We start from the raw sequence: 18,213 nt of genomic DNA on the forward strand, positions 1-18,213 counted from the left end.
CATTTTTTTTATTATACTAAATTTTCATATATTCTTCTTTAAACTCCCAACCTAAGCAATTATACATACCCAATATATCGTTCCAAGGAAACTTTTTATCTACTAAAATTAAGAACAATGGAACTCTAAAAACCAGTAGTTACATGAACCTTCCGTACCCCTGTCCAAAGCAGCCATTACGATGAAAATTTGAAAGCTTGTAAGCAATTTGATGTGGGACTATGACAAAAGTGGAAGCGAAGAAACGCTGGATACCCATATAGCTAGGTATTTCGAAAAAATATATATCGTGAAGCAAATGTGGGAGTTATAAGAAGCTGAACAATAATCCCATTCCCAAGATTATGAAGGAAGTAAAAAGACAATTTTGGATTCCAACCTTGAAGATAAATTAAAGAAGAAATTGACCCCTTCCTGTGAAACTATCCCAAGAATCTATGGGTTACCCAAGATCCATAAAGAAGGGGTTCCTCTTAGACCAATAGTTAATACCATTGGATCCCCAACCTATGAGCTCGCTAAGTATGTTGCGAAAATCCTTAAGCCCCTTGTCGGAAACACTGATTCTTTCATCAAAGACTCCCATGATTTTGTGAATCTTATTAAAAATGAGAAGATAGAATGTGATGACATTCTTGTTAGCTTTGACGTGGTGTCCTTATTCACCAAGATTCCTCTTGATGAAGCCATTCAGGTTATAAGAGATATCACTGATCCAGGAACTGCAAAGTTGGCCGAAATCTGCTTGCGATCAACTGTCTTCACCTTCCAAGGAATATATTATGAACAAACATCCGGTGTAGCAATGGGATCACCTCTTTCGCCAATCGTGGCCAACTTATACATGGAATACTTTGAAAAGAAAGCCCTGGAATCTTACCCTTTGAAGCCAGCTTGGTGGAAGCGATTTGTCGATGATACCAATATAAAATGGACACATGGTAAAATAGAGCTTGACAAGTTCTTTATTCACCTGAATTCTATCTCACCAGAAATAAAATTTACCATGGAACTTGAAGAAAACATGAGCATTCCATTTTTGGATGTGCTCATCATCAGGAAAGAGGATGGCTCTTTAGGGCATAAGGTTTTCAGGAAGTCAACCCACACAGAAAGCTACCTCCACGCTGATTCCCACCATCACTCAACCCAAAAATTTGGTGTTTTAAACACTCTTGCTACCAGGGCCCTTCGAATTTCTGATGCTGAGCATCTAAATGAAGAAAAGAAACATTTGGTTTCAACCTTTAAGAGTATAGGCGACAAAGAAAAAGAGATTAAAAGAGCTATAGAGAAAGCTGAGAAAAGGATGTCATCTCATAAACCTAAGGCTCAAGACCAGCCTCAGTGTGGTAGGGTATTCCTACCTTATATTCATGGAGTAACAGATAAGATTGCTAAAATCCTAAGGAAGAAAAACATAAACACGCAATTCTCAGCACCTGGAACTATTAGGCAAGGTATTAGGTTGGTCAAAGATAGTATTGATAGACATCAGCTTAAGGGAGTCTATAAAATAGATTGCTCATGTGGAAAAAGCTACATTGGTGAAACAGGTCGCTCTATGCAGACTAGACTTAAGGAACATGGAGCTGACATTAAGAATGAAAGGTCTCGTACCTAAGCCTTGGCAGAACACTCCTCAAAAACAAAACACCATGTCTGTTTGGAAAGCGCCTCAATTGTCGCAAGGGAAGAACAACATCATAGACGAAAGATTAGAGAAGCTCTTGAAATTATGAAGCATCCACATAAACTCAACACAGACAATGGTATGGACATTAGTGGACGTTGGCTTCCCCTAATAAGAGAAATTAAGGTCAACAATTCATCTTAGGCTTAGCATTTAGTGGTAGATTTCCCTCTCCCTTTCTCTTTTTTAGTAGTTAGTAGCATTGCTTTAATAATTTAATTAGGATAATAATAATAATAACTAGTACTTAATTACAATATTTCATTAATAACTATGATATAGCTATTACCTTATTATTAACTATTATTATAAAGCATTATTATGATGTATTAATCATAAGCTATTAATTAGTTATACTATTCATAAAAATAAAAATATATTAATTAATTAAACTATTTATTAATGATTAAAAATTAAACACTTGACATAAATTATCAATAATTATTATTAATTATTAATCAATTAATTATTAATGATTAGTTATTATGATTACTATTTTAATTATTAATATTAATTATTAGATATTAACATGAATTATCAACTATTAATTATTAATATTGATATTATTAGTAATTAGTTATTAATTATAACTATTAATTATTAATATTGATTTCTAATATTATTAATATTAATTAATTCTATCATAATAATTATTAGTTTAAGTTATTTTAATATACAATTCACTAATATTACTATTCATCATATACCAATATATATTATTAATTAATATATAGATTTTACATACTATTTTATAATTAATAATATTATATTATACTAACATATATTAAATTCAAATACTTTTATGTATTATTAATTTAATAATCACTAAATATTTAAAATAAAGATTATTATATTATATTATATTAAAAATAAAAATAAATTATTAAACTTAATTAGAATAATAATTAACATAATAGTAATAAAATAATAATAATAATTTACAATAAATTAAAATCAATTAATTTACTCATCAATAATTAATAAAAAATTAATAATATTAGTGAAACAAGACTGACATTCATCTCAACCCAAAATCTGAAGTCCTCAGGATGATCCCAATTGGGATTAGATAACTAAGTGAGAAAATATAAACCACAAATATCTTAAATCCATATATCGTGAATTTAGTTGAATGGTTGTTCGGGTTGAATTGAGGTCACTAGTAAGTGACGGGTTAACCCTCGACGAGACATGAAATTTGCTTCATGCCCGATTTTATGTCGAGGACACATGAAATTTGCTTCACGCTTAGTTTTCGGTACACGAAGTCTCCAATGAGATAGAAATTGCTTGAATTTTTTTCGGCCCCTGTACTACAAACCCCTCTGCTGCGACATATTTCATGTAATACAGAGTGCCACACATTTTACCAATTATTTGTCTCGAGTACGATGGCCAAGCTCAGCTCGACAGGCTTCTTTGTATTGCTATCGATGATGGTCATTGGCACCATCATTTATCTCAGACTGTGGACTGTGGAAGCTGATCTTGATCCCACTGATACAAGAGTAGACAGGTAAGCTCTCTGCCCAAATCATTTAATTCGATATCTAGGATATCTTGTTCCACTTTTATGGATGGGATACCAGTAATTTATATATGATTGCCAACGCACATGATCAGAATATCAGGGAACATTATTAAAAATAGCTGTAGACAATGGATCTCTACATCAGTTCTCTCTCTCTCTATATATGCGGAAGAGGGCGTCTGCAGGGGCTTCATTTTATTTTATCGTTCTGAAAATGCTTCTGGTTAATGGAGTATAGGGCTAGCTATATACTTTCAATGCATCATGATGGTGAGGGTTCAGGATTATGTGTTGTGGGTTTTATTTGATAATGAGATATCCCTGTCTCAATCCCCTGTGGAGTGATGGTTTGGACCCACACACGATAGTGCTGAAAGCAATTGAACTTCCTAAACCTTGCAGGTTTATGTTCGAGCAGGCGCAGAGCGAAGCGTTGGATGAAGCAGCTGAATGGAGAAAGAAGTACGACGAAGAGGTGGAGAACTCCAATGAAAGCATGCAAAAGCTTATAGAGGTGAGATTAGCGTTGAAGGTTTGAGGTAGTAGGAAAGCTAGTACTGCTCTATACTTGTTTCCAAGTCATAGCTTTATGTATTGATAAGAATTGTTGCACCAGCTGCATTCTTTTACAGTCTTATATGAGGAAGATGTGTAATATCTGGACCTAATGTTAATGTGACACCTGACATAAATTAATTCAACATGATATTCAAAACCATCCAAAAAAATAAAACAACTCAAACCATAAAAAAAATAACAACTCAATATGAATAAGATCTGTCACATTTGTACTTGTAAATCAAAATATATAATTAAAAAATAAATTATGCAAAAAAAAGAAAAAAGTATTAAGCACTGTCTACACACATCAGTGTAGATGTATCTAACCTGAAATCTTTTACTAACTGAGAGATTTGCATTTTTTTATTCACTCTTTGTTCTTGAGAGATTTGCATTTTTTTATTCACTCTTTGTTCTTAATAGATCCAGAGTTAAATAGATCTAGATCTATGCTGGTGCAGGGACCAAGGATGCATTGCAAAAGTTATGCCCAAAATTTTCATGTTCAACTGTGCTTCTTCAAGCTCATGGCCAAGAGTCTGTCATAATTTATGTATATTTCAATCTCAATTCGGTCGCGAGGGGCATACATCACTGTGGGTTGTATAAATTGATTTAGTTTGAAATCCATGATCTGTGATTATCAGGGTGAAACACTGCTGGACACAAAGACTTCTTATTACTACGGATTCCTAAATCATATATCATAATCAATAAGGAACTGAAATGCAATTTGGATATTCATCCGCTAAAGGGTTGAATGCTGGTTTACAGAGAAAAGGAAGAATATAAGAAATTGAACATGCTAAAATATTTCAAGGAAGTGTTTGAGGACATCCATTGCGTGGGAAATGCTCTGTTCTTATTATAACCTGGATTGTTTATATTTTTGCAAGCTATGAAATGCTCTAAATGAGGAAAATGTTTGTACACCTCTAGGTGCTTTTACAAAGATTGAGGTCTTGAATTTGAAAAGGAATCTCCAAGACACGAAACAAAATATTAGATACTGCCCATGGATTAACAAAAATCATAAATGTGGCCCAAGAGTAAAACATTTGAACATTTGTGCTGCAAGGTACAACCAAGTATGAGTCTTGAGACTATTAAAGATGACATATGCAGAAAAGTATATTTAGATCACGTGGATTTTGCTTCCTAGTCCTCTCAGCCCTAATCTGACATTTTATCGGAAGCACTTCCGACAAATTGAATGATGTCATTATTCCTCAGCTAACTTCAATTATATTGGTAAAAAACTTGAACTGGTAAAAAAAACTTAAGATTAAATGATCTTCATAGGAAGAGCCAATTTGTGATCTTCGTTCTTTGGAGGTGGAGAATGGCTGTTCTATTATAAAATCAGGGGCAGATGTAATTTAATGTTCTGAGGAGCAGTTGGATCACTTTTAAGTTTTTTTTTAACATATTTATCTACGAAGGGTAAAGGTGCATAGCTTAATTTCTTAAGGAACCCGTCAAGTACAAGAAACACGATTGATAGATGTAGATGACCCCAAATTCCATTCCATTGCTCATTTCTTGGAGTATCACACAACACTTGGTTGGCAAAACTGCAACTTAAATGCTTTTGATATTCTTAGATCCCCACTGATTAAAAACACTAGACAAACAATCTAGCTCCCCACTATACTTTCTTGAAGAAACGCCAGGGCTATAAATGCTAGAGTTCTTACTTTGGGGTGCAAGATTTGCTTATTAGCATCATTTGTAGCTTAGTCATCGCATATGGCGATTTTTTAAATAAAATCTGAAATTTCGTTGAATATCAAGTAATAGCAAATTTAATTCACCATACGGAATTTAATATAAGTTTCAAAAATACATATTAAGATCAGTTTTTTGGTAAATTTATAGATTAATAAACCAAAACCATATATGTATGTGTTTATTCATTACTGACATTTAATTTGACATAATTTTGGATCAAATTTGAGGTTACAAAAATATTTGTATTTGTTCTTTGTTTGAATATATAAAGTTATAATGGAATCTGTCTAACTCTCTTGTCCAACTTAATGGGAAGTTTTGTCACATCGTTTTGCACAGATAAACCTTTTTTGAATTTCATTGTTGAATTCGAACACAAAAATGAACCAGGTGAACCCCATTATTGTAGACACTTCATTAGGTGACATCCTCAATAGATTCTAAGGTTTTCTTTCATAGTTGATGAGGATCGGCATCCCTTTTGATCATTCATAGTTATAAAGCATTTAACATTCTGCTTTGGACTGCCATTTTTTTGTTACACAGATGGATCACATTTTACCGCACATTTCTTAGTTTCATTTACCTTAAATTTGGAGATTTTTTGCACGTTCCCTCAATATGCCATTACTTATTTTAGCAGTTTCTATTGTTAATCACCACTAATAGAAAGTGTGTTTTTTTTTCTAAAGACTTGAGTTGTGTAAAGAAACATAAGTTCTTGGACAATGTTTGGCACTAAAATGGAAGACAGTTATAATTGGGTTTCCATGTGAAAATTTGCAAGCCTAGGTTAGTAGAGTCTTTATGATCTCAATTAGACAAGTAATTGCTGAACTTAAATAATGCAGAAATAATTTCAGACCATAGTATCAATCACACAGTCACTGTAAATTAAATAGCAGAAACATAAAAATTAATTTCACACATACATAGTTAATTACTTCTTCAAATCAGTTTTTCATTCTTTCAAAAAACTTACAAGGAAATCTCCACAAGCTGCTCGAAAAAACAGCACTGCATGGATACCAAAAACACTCGGAATTGAGCTTGTATACCCTGCTTGAAGAAGAACAGCCTGATGGAAAAAACCAGAAAAAACATAAAATCACTCTATAGTCTGTCTGTAGACTCTATAGATGTATCCATGTGATTGTACAGAACGGTTCTGTAGACATGTACAGATCTGTACGGCCCCTTTACAGACTGCTGGCCGCTGCTGGGTTTGCCTTTGCCTGAATCCCTGCTCTCTCTTTATCTTAGTTGCTCAACTGCTTAGTTGTTCAATTGTGTGTGAAAACTTCTACTTTGACCTGTCTTTATACTTTTAGCTAAGACCAAAACTCTAAGTTATTTTGGACTCCTAGTTTAAGTCATGCATGCATGAGATACACTTTTTTTTAGACTTAACTAAATTTAATACTTTCACTTTTTTACTAAAATGAATTACAAAATAGAATTTTTTTTCAAAAATAAAATTACTTTTCAAAAATATCTCAAACTACTAAGTTCTCACATGTTCACACTGAATTTGTGCAGAAATTCTTGTGTGAACTATAATTCTCAACATTCCATAATGTTCTGTAATATTTTCATATGCTTTCCAACTTAATCATCCTTTTCAAGCATAATACAAATCAAAGATATTTTACCACCTACTCCAAGATTTGACCAACTAAATAGATAACAAAATGAAAGTGAAATGAAGCCCCATGCGGATAGAGATACAAACAATCAGAGGTGAACTTGTGCTAAAACTTGGGTGTATAACAAACTATGTGTATGCTTTTATTTCAACCTTCTTTTGTCCTTGTCAACGTTATGCATTATACTTCAACCAAATGTCTCTAAGATAATTACAAGCTGTCTGCGTGACGTCAGTGATCACAAGCTGTTACTATGTCGGCATATCTCTATGATGGGGTTTCATTGAAAACTAATAATTCTTCTTTCCACATGTGTTGTGAATAACCCCATATGGATAATAATTGTGAGACAAAGGTGGTTTATTAGAGGTTAACTACACCAAAAGCTTTGCCAATTTAGATGCTGGCTTTGGGTGCAAGTCCTTGGGTTGATGTGATATCATCCTTCCTCACTTTGGATTCTAACATTACCAACAGTTTAAATGTCATGCCTTGTGGGCCTTCTTTGACTTGTGGTTGTGATCTATGTCATGTCTGTAATTACAAGCTATATATACAGTGACATGTCCCTATGATGAGATTGTGTTCATAGTAATACTTCTCACAAAGATTCATTTCAACCAAATGATTCCAAGACATGTTTGTATCAGTAAAGATTATTATATTTTCTACCCTAAAAAGTGTACATAGCTTTTCCATTATGTCAGTCTTCCGATTAGGCAGGAGAGATATCATATATACTAGACCTCAATATACTTTTTATGTACTTGACTACTAACATAGTGACAGAGTGAATCTTTCCACCATAACGACTGTCCACTATATCAGAAACTTCATAAAAACAAGATATAGGAGTCCTATGGGCAGTTAAAAAGCTGGCCATTATTTGATAGAAAACTCAAAACTATGATAACTAGTTCTCAGTTCCAACTTCCCTGATTGCATCTCTATTCTAGCTGGCTGCAAAAGTGCATTTCGTCTAGCTCATCCTTGAATTTTGTGAGCTCCCATTCTTAGAACTCCATAAAGTTTAAACTTTATTGTTGAGGCCAGTTTTGACACTCTTGAGTCTTGACTGTTATGTTGCTTGCTTTTGCATGACCAATCGTTTTGGTGGGTTTGGTGGCTATCTTTAGCAGGGCTTCTCTCTCAGTCAACTGAGTCTGCTGCTTTGCAGGCCTGGACAACTTGTGCATGTTATTCGATATTTACCAGAGAACGAGATTATTGCTCATCAGGCTATCACTAGAATGTGCATAAGTTAATTATTCATTTAATATCTTCATTTGCACCAAGTTTTAAACTCTTTCAAAAAACAATTGAAAGTCCTGTATACAGTGCTGCCAAATAGTCTTCCAATAGGCATGTGTTTGGTACAATCTCTATTTTGTAAACCATATCAATTATACTATTATACTTGAGACTGTCATATCAACATGAACCTTAAGAAATAGGGATTGCTGACCAGCTTTTCTTGGATGGTATATTGCTCCCAAAATGTGTTGAGGCTGTACAATATGTATCTCGCTTTTAGAAGGATGTGGCATTAACAAACTATTAAAGATAGGCTAGTTGTTGAGAGGTTTGTCATTGATGTCAAAGCAAGGGCTAGGGCTAGGTCAAGTGGACAATTGTCACTGTTCGTATTATTTGTGGATGAACTTCGGTATGACTAAACAACATCAAAGGCACAGTATGTATGCCAACACCTGACCTTGTAGATGTGTTTAAATTCTGTTGTGAAACCATCTTTATTAATAAATTTATCTTTTGCTTTACTTCTTGTGTTCTGGTTTTAAAAATCTTAACTGGCATAATATAACAATTGAAAGAGATACCAATTCGCCCCCCTCAGTATTTCCAATAATTGGTATCAGAGCCAATTCCTTCTGTCTCAGCCTAACAACTGGAAGAAATATACCCTAGAACAAATGGCAAGGCCAAGAAGGAAAACATCCAAACCCTCTGAAGATATCTCCTCAGACATAAAATCAGAAGTCAATCAGGTTGGCAAAGCTCCCTTGTTCGATGGAACAAACTATGTGTCATGGAGCGAAAAAATGCAATACTATTTGATGGCTCTGGGATATGAGGTATGTGAATCAATGGTTACCGGAAGCACTGTGATAGATGAGTCAAAGAATACAATACAAAAGCCATGAAGGTGATTTTAAGCAGTCTATCAGATTCTGTAAAAGGAAATATAAGTCAATGTTCTTCAGCCAAAAGCTTTATGCAGAGGAATCTACCCTTGTGACAGCTGAGCCAGAACCTGATCAAGTGTCAAAGGAGATAGATGAAGACACCAGGAGCATAAAAGACTATGAAGGTGAAGACATTAGAGGCTGAAATAAACCTTGAAGTAGAACTAGTGGCTGCTCTAGAAGAAATAAATAGATGAAAAGAAGAAAATAAAGATCTTAAAAATCTGATGCAAGAAGTTGAAAAAAATATCATGACATTAATGGTACAAAGGAAGTTGTCCCCCTAAGACTCCAATTAGAAGAGAAGGAATTTTGATCAAAGAGAGGGTTGAGGACTTCAACAAACTTGAAGAAGAAATTAGTTCCTTGAAAGACCCAACTTGAAGAAGCAAGAAGAGCCAAAGAAGCAATGAAAATCCAAATGTTGAAGAAAGAAGAAGATTACGAAAAATGTGAGAAAGAAGTTGTCTCACTAAGAGTTGAGGTTGACAAGCTCAATAAAAATTTGAAGAGCACACAAGTATTAGATGACATCCTTAGTCACCAGCGATCACCATACGACAAATCAGATCTTGGTTATACAGGTGAGGCAAGCTCCAAGTTTCCAATGGTTAAGTGTGAAGAAAAGCTGGAAGCCATCATCCTTCAAAAGTCAAATCATAGCGAAAGCCAGAAAAAAGATGAAAGTATTGCTAGACCAAGAAGCTATGATGTTGCTCTCAAGGGATCCATACACTAAGAATCAGCAGAAGATTAGATCTCCTCCAAGACATAATAGCTTCAAAAGATGCTACTCATCCAGGTACCCAAGGATATTCTCTGGTTATTATTATTCTTGCACTAATTTTGGTCATAAAGCTAGAGATTGTAGAGCATACTACAAGAATGATTGCAAAGGTTATCATCAAAACCCTAGAAGGAAGCTTGCAAGCAGACAAGATAGAATCCCCAGTGGCTTTTACAGTTCAGCTGCTCTGCTATTCAAGTTCAATGTAGAATGCTATCAATGTCACAATTTTGGACATATGGCACAAGACTGCAGAAGTGGCATGAAATGGGCTCCTAAGCAAGTCAAAGAACAAAATTTATCTGGGAAACCTACAAAAGTTTGGAGAAGAAAACAGATTGAACCAAAAATTGAACTTGCCTTGAGTGCTCCAAGCACCTGTTCAGGTTTCTAACTGGTTATGTGACTAAGGCAGAATCTATGGATAATAAATTGTGGTTGTGCCTGAGTAGTTTGAAAGTGCTCTATGCTGTGTGCAAGGAAAGACCACTTATCTACTGAAGCAGAGAAAGATGCAACTGAAAAATCTGATAGAGAAGCATTTTTTTTTGGCAAAGCTTGTTCTTGATGAAAAGAAGAATGTTGACAAAGGGTCTGATCCATCAAAACATCCCCAAGAAAAGTAAAAAAAATAAAGGGGATCAAGGATGACAGGAGAGTCAAGGATTTGAAGAAATCTAGCAGTGGTGGGCTGCAAGTAAATCTGCAAGCAAGAAATCCTGTGGATGAGTTGACTGATAATTCCCAGCAGATAAGCTTTGTTGACACAAAAACCATTCTATCAAAAAACCCTCTGTTGGAAGAACCCATCCTGCACTGTATGTCATGGGCCAGGGCAACATCACCAATAAAATTTAGCAATACACCTGTCAAGTTTTCTCAAAGAGGAGAAGACTTGTGTCCGCCTGTGATTACCAAGTTCAGCACATTGCAAGAATATTTAAGTTTTCTTTTTCTTCAGCAACCACAACATTGCCTTCTGCAAGAAGCACTGAAACAGTTTCAAGAAGACATGGATATCATTAAAAATGCAAGCAATCTGCAGTTTCAGGCACTGGATGAAAAAAAGCCCCTGGAGGTGGAGAACAAACTAGTTCCTCCTAATCATCAAAGTTTGGGATATGTTAGGTGGTTGCAGAAAGTGCTGGTTTATGAGAGATCAAAGCTACTATTGTTGCAAGCAAAAAAATGAACTAATGAAGAAGTTCCAAGAATTGCATTCTGGATGATAAATTTTGTCTGCATTTCACTCGAGATGGACTGCATGTGTTGCTGATATCGGATATTCTATCCACGATGAAAGCTGAAGTTTCATTTTCTGAGATCCTCAACAAGTGGAACTCAAGGGCACTTTCCAAGTGGTTGGATGTCAAAGCACACCATGTTGATATCTAGTCGGTTTCTGACCTTGTTAAGGATGAGGCCAATGATCATTGGGGATTATCACTGAAAGGATGTATGCAGTTAAGTAATCTCCTAGAAGAACATGAAGTCCGTCTGCAGCAGGAACCGTTAAACTTTTAAAGAATTTTTTGGCAAGCTCTATCGTTCCACTAATGCTGAAGGCCAGCTTTGAAATGTACTAAAGTAAATGGTGGAAAAGGTGAGGAGATTTTAATACCATGAACAAGACTGACAATGTGAACACTCATAAGATCTCAGATGGTAAAAAGTTAAAAACAGTGCTAATTTCTCCGAAGTATCCTTAAAGAAGCTTGCATATGGTGGAAAAGGCCAGAAAATAGAGTTTTCTGATACCATGAACAAGACTGCTAATGTGAAGATTCAGAAGATCTCAGGTGGTAAAGACGCTGCTAGTTTATCAGAAGTATCCTTCAAGAAGCCTTCCTCAGAAATCAAGATGAGAACTACTTGTGCTGACCAATCTGTTGTGAGAAAGCCTCAAGAAGTGAAAGCTCTAGGTGACAGGCAAATGAAGAATGTCGACCAGACCTATCTTCCTCATCTGCTGGAAACCAGCAACACAGATGAATGCAGAAGGGGACTTTCTAGTCTTCGAAAGAAGCAAAAGGAAGGATAACCAGTCAGAGGAAAAGGGGCACCTAAATTTGTGGATTAGAAATGAAAATGTTGTAACTTCATTCAAATGCATCTGCCCTCAACAACAGTAAAAGCCTTTCTCCAGCTATGTGGAAGGCTTACAAGGCTGCATGCCACAACATTGCATTTCCCTGATAGGGGTGATGACAGCCAAGATATAGACTGGTTGGAAGGAAAGAAGACAGGGGGGGAGCTGTCCTTGGTGGCAGAAAAGACAGGGAGAGTTATCCTTTGCCAATGATGTCAAAGGGGGAGATTGTTGAGAGGTTTATCATTGATGTTAAAGCAAGGGCCAGGGCTAGGTCAAATGGACAATTGTCACTGTTCATCTTATTTGTGGATGGGAACTTCGGTATGACTAAACAACATCAAAGGCACAGTATGTATGCCAACACCTGACCTTGTAGACGAGTTTAAATTCTGTTGTGAAATTATCTTTATTAATAAAATTATCTTTTGCGTTACTTCTTGTGTTCTGGTTTTAAAAATCTTAACTGGCATAATATAACAATTGAAAGAAATACTGATTCAACCCCTCTCAATGTTTCCAACACTAGTTAATTTTGTATGCGTCATTGTGGTTGGACAAAGCACTTCATTTATTTATTATTCCATTGACCATGCATTCTGAGTAGGACGAGCCCTTGGATGAGAAGAATATAATATATCAACTTATTTTCATGGTCCCAATGATTTCGGAGGGAATGGATTCTCTCCTGAAAACAAATATGCATTTGTCCTGATAGAATGTCATGTACTCTACCGGGTTGTCACCATCTTGTGATATTATGATCTTCGGAGCTGAATTAAGGGAAATTAGAAGTTGCAATTGGAAAAGAGGATTGATTTGCAACATGTGCTAGATTATGACTGTTTTACCATAGTTGACAGAATCTTTTAAATGAGGGGTTTCTCCAGGCAGCTTGTTAGCAGTTTGTGTTGTCTTGAACATCCAGTGTCTGTTAGTGATTATTCTGCTGGCAGAGACTTTCTCTTAAACCAGGATATAATGGACATTGTTTAACACTAGGATATTATGTTTTTCTACTGCGATAACTGCTGACGTTATTTTCTTAAGATGAAAAACCCTCTTGCCTTTGTTGTTAATGTCATTACATCTCAGATTGTGAAGCTATTAGCCGCAATTGGGGGTCATACATTAAGGTTGTTAGTCAAGACGTTGGTTAGTGGATACGCAAGATCCCCACCTATGGATTTCAGAGGTGTAATCATAATGAAAAACTAACTGTACCACATGTTTGTGTTTGTTTTGTGAATTTATGCGTTTGCTTGATGTCTAGATAAAGAAGATTACAGTCATATTTTTTGTCATACATTTGAACTTCAGGGCAGCCAATATTTTTGTTCGAGGAAAGGATAAAGCAATGGCTGAGATACAAGTAAATATTTAAAAGACCTGCATCATATTTAATATCGCTTTCCTTTTTTAATATATTTGTGTATTCCTCTATTGTTCTGTATTTTTTTTTAGTTCTTCTGAAATATATATATTTAGGAATCTAAAGTGGGAATATAGCGCATTGGTTCATTATGTAAAAGTTGTTTTTTCTGTTATAGGTTACTCAAACCCTGGAAAAGAAAAATCAACGGCTGGAGAATCTGGAAACACGTTTAAAAGAGTTACAAAAGGTGGCAAAAGTTTCTTTGAGTTGCTTGCACTCCATTTTTTCAAACTCTTTAAAAATGCTTAACTTATCGTTACCTGTAATCCTGTCCTTAATATGTCACTTTGGGTTGTACTTTCTTCAGGAAAACCATGGGATGTTCAAAGATATAGCAAAATTGAAGCAAGCGGTGGAAGATCAGAAGCTCAAGTGTGAGAAGGCAGGAATCAAAGAAGTCTGAGGAAGGAGGTACTGTACAACCTTTTTTACATTATTTTGGACAAAGATTTGATTTTTTCTAATGCTAGGAATTGGCAGTTGGGCCAGGCTTTTACTCGAATGATACGGGGTTGATTCTGTCCACTACCACTATAACCTCTAGTTGTAACCGCCCTGTCCCATAGGATGGCACATGGGTCTGACAGTAGGGGGATTTGAACAAAGAATCTCATCACTCACATAACTTAACATAACACAGGCTTGCCAAGTGAGCTACCCAAGGGGCTGGACAATGATTCAACTACAGCAACAGTAAATTTTAATTTTATATGGCATATAGGGAACTTAAGAAACATATGTTTGGAGACAGTAAGATAAGCTTATATGTTTGGAGACAGTAAGATAGATGATATTTTCTCCGTCATGCAATGCATTTTAGTGGTAGAAGTTAAAATAAGTTGCTAACGTTGAATGGATTTTAGGGTAGTGTCTACCTTTGCTGCAATAATCCTCACTAATAATCTCATATAACTCACCATGCACATCTTGGGAACGTGAAATTCATATAAACATCCTTCGAAAGATGTTCCTATTCAGGCGAAGACTGAATTAGTCATAAATTTTCCTGTGTTACAGTAAAGCAGATAAAATGTATCTGATTTTCCAATTGAAACAGATGCAGTTGGCACTTGATTCGTTAATCATCGACTGAAGGTACCTTTTGGCCATAAAAGCTCTTTCACTATCTATTATGATATGGTGAACCGAAACTGGCAAGGTCTCATGGAGACTCGAGTATTTATGGTGTGGGAGGAGATAACTAGGTGGTACGAACCTTTGGGAAGTTGTCTCATAGAGGGTATTCTTTGTGCATATATGCTTTTGAAAAATCCTTCTTTGTTGTCATCAGGAAGAAGGATTTCTGCCTTCTATTGTTGCTACTGCTATTTGATTCTTTCTGCCATAATTCACAAACAGCACCAATAATGACTATGGCCTTTATAGGTTACTATTTTATCTTCATGTCTACTTTATCTTCATTAGGATTGCGTATATGATCTGGGATAAAGGGAAAAGGGCAATCATTTTAGGTGCTTCTATTGGAAATGGAATGTTCCATTAATTTCTGAGATGAGCATGATTTCTTTTTGATGTCTTTTGACTTTGTATAATCATTTGTTTTTTGATAGTCCAGACTCCAGTGGACTTGTTTGAATGGTTTGAGTGTTGTTTCTGTTTCATGCCTCACTTGGTCTCCCTACCGGGTTGGGCTAGCGTTGGGCACCATAATTAGTGTGGACAGGTTTACACTGGGTATGATCTGCAATATGCAGGGAAGTGCCTGGTGGTTTCCCTGCAAGGTTTTCCTCTGAAAGAAATCATTTTCTTTTCATTATTTCATTGCAAAGATAGAGTAATTGCTCGCAAAAATTGCAGTACTTTTAAGAATTAGTTAGTTCTGATATCGAAATCCTTTCATTTGCCTATAGTATGGGCTTTTATTTTCTTTCTCTATTTGGGAAATAAGTAGATGTTTACTCTTACAGGGCAAGCATTGACGGTTTGAAAATACTGGTTTTGTACTTCAGTTATTAAAAGATCGCTTGAAGGCAACTTTATGTCTAGAGCCATGTACTAGTGCAAAAGCAGGCAATTCCTTGACTAACAAAGGACTTCTGCGACATAACTCAGAGCAGATGAAGGAGATGGAGATTGGTCGTTGGAAGCTTTGAATATTAATTGATGCTTTGTTATAGTATCAACCTATCTGCCCCCGTACAGTAAACAGATTATTTGATCTGTATATTTTGCAACACAGGGCTCGAGATTTATAACTTGATCAAGAATAAATATACAGAACAAAATTTAAACTGGCAACTTGATTTTGCTGTTAACACATAGCCCTTAAAACATCACTAACATGTCTCGTGTTGTGGAACATCTTATGTAAATATGTTTTATGAAGATGAGAACGGGAAAACAAGAATCTTCAGTGAACTTGCTAGAAGTAGCAATCTTTGAGGTTTCTGCAAGTCTATAAAGAAGCAACTCGATTTTGATTTAACAAGTTGAAAACTCATTTTAAAAGGTACTAAGAGAAAAGGAAGCGACAAATTTGGATGTGCAAAATGTCAAAAAACGTTGAAAAGTATAGCTCTAGGATATTATAATCTATGATAATCTTGACAGTAAAATGTTTCTGAGGATAGAGTATAGTTGTACTGGATAAGACATGTATAGATGCAAAAACAAGTAATTCTCATATAGATGTGTGCTTGAGAGCTCATGTTCTACGGTTTGTTTTAAATATTTCAATGCTGGAGAGCTCATGTTCTACGGTTTGTTTTAAATATTTCAATCGGCACCCTAACCATGGAAAAGTACTAGCTTGGTACATGTATGTAACAGTTAGTTCTATTATGATCTGAATCTCTCATGTACCATAATTGTGTTAAAATCTCTTTTCCAACACTAGATAGATTACGTCTGTATGATTTTTGAGCAACTTTTTTACTGGAATTTAAAACAGAAATTTCAAATCATAGAATAATTACACTGGTTGAAAATTTAACTAGAGAATAAACAGCGGAAGCAATAAAATAATTTTTTCCAAATGCACAGCAAATTTTCTGCCCTTCAAAATCAGTTTTTCATTAACAGCATTGCAAACTTACAGCTTCCCACACTGGGAAAATTCACCCACTGAGAAAGATTAACCCACAGCAAAACCTGGCTGCTGTAAAGCCTGATCTGTACAACCTCCTCCAGAAAATCATATGGCTGATCTGCTGGCCAAATTGCTGGCTGAATCAAACTCCCTACTGCTGCTGCTGCATCCAAATGTACGGCCTCCTCCTCCTAGTGCATACAACCTTCACTGATTGGCTGAGGTCAATTCTCTTGTGGCTACTTTCCTTCTATCCTTGTATTTGACACTGAACAATCTCACCATCTCTATGCAACTGGGTAACTGTCACAATGACTTGACTACTCTATGTCTCTTCCTTTTACCTTTCTGTGCAACTGTCACAATGACTTCTCTATGTCTCTTCCTTTTACCTCTCTGTGCGACTGTCACAATGACTTCTCTATGTCTCTTCCTTTTACCTTGCCCTTTCTCTATAATTTTGAATTGATGGCTAAGTTTCCACAAATCTAACTTGTCACTGAGATCAACGGTTGAGATTAGATCCCAATCGATGTTGGAGATTACATCTAAATCACTAATATAATTAAATTATCCTTTTGTAAACTTTTAACTAACTCCAGAAAATTAAAAGGCTCTTCACTTTAATAATTAAGTTAAATTAAAGTGAATTACAAGGATGAAAGTACTTTGGACAACTTCCCGCACATTCGACACAAAACCTGTGCAGAAGTACTTGTCCAAGTTACAAACATCAACAAATCATGGCTTAGTCATATGAGTTCTTTCAGCTTATGGCTTAAAGAAGTTGATATTGCATTTCCAAATTTATTTTATTTATGCACATGTATGTCCTTCTTCAAAGTCTACAGAACTCGAATCAGATTACTGCAGAGAATAACATTGTCCCAATGACGTTCTCAATGCTACCACATAAAGAGTTTTGCAGGCAATTTTTTCTTTTCAAGGAAAGCCTGTATTGCAAAAAATCAAAACTTTTACACTTGTTATGTCGGGTTAGAAATATCTCTCCCCCTGGCTTCTGTCACACATACATACAATGATTTGCTTATTGGACTAGAATCTCAATGGGTTTACAATAGGGAAGGCCAAATGGCTATATGTTTATCTTCTAAGATTTCATCTTACATGAACAATCTTTGTGCCTTCATTTCAAAATATGGGGTTGTGTGTTATCATCATTAAGCAGCCACCCCTGCAACCTGGGGGTTGTTTTCTTGACTGCGTGGACAGTGCATCCTTGGTTCACGGCTCCTATAACTTTATAGCTTCTCTGCAATATTTAGGGTTTGCATTTGCTTGCAATCTGCAGCTTCTCTTCAACCTTAGTGATTGCAGTCTTGCAACCATCCCGAAACCTTAGTGTTGTAAATTCTCACGATCCTTTAGCTTGGTTCTGTGGTTTCTGCACTTTTACCATATTTGCACTTTTATCTTTGAACCATAAGAGCTATTTGTGAGCTTCCAACCGTAACTTGTAATGTTCA

The 18,213-nt window shown here is 35.6% G+C and overlaps 1 protein-coding gene across 2 annotated transcripts; it reads left to right on the forward strand.

The window, feature by feature from the left end:
• The first annotated feature begins 3,081 nt into the window (after window positions 1–3,081).
• Window positions 3,082–15,953, forward strand: LOC149225126 (uncharacterized). Of its 2 annotated transcripts, none has more exons than XM_089376929.1 (5): window positions 3,082–3,209; window positions 3,627–3,738; window positions 13,793–13,864; window positions 13,985–14,088; window positions 15,606–15,953. In XM_089376929.1, exons 1-4 carry the CDS (start codon window positions 3,085–3,087, stop codon window positions 14,078–14,080), a joined length of 405 nt encoding a protein of 134 aa, XP_089233055.1. In that variant the 5' UTR covers window positions 3,082–3,084; the 3' UTR covers window positions 14,081–14,088; window positions 15,606–15,953. The 2 variants fall into 2 exon arrangements, with proteins under 2 accessions (XP_089233055.1, XP_089233054.1); XM_089376928.1 differs by having other exon boundaries at window positions 15,648–15,953.
• Window positions 15,954–18,213: the final 2,260 nt, after the last annotated feature.

This window comes from Pinus tabuliformis, chromosome J (assembly GCF_031772625.1).
Source record: "Pinus tabuliformis cultivar Carrire ecotype Pingquan chromosome J, CPIR1, whole genome shotgun sequence".
NCBI lineage: Eukaryota > Viridiplantae > Streptophyta > Pinopsida > Pinales > Pinaceae > Pinus > Pinus tabuliformis.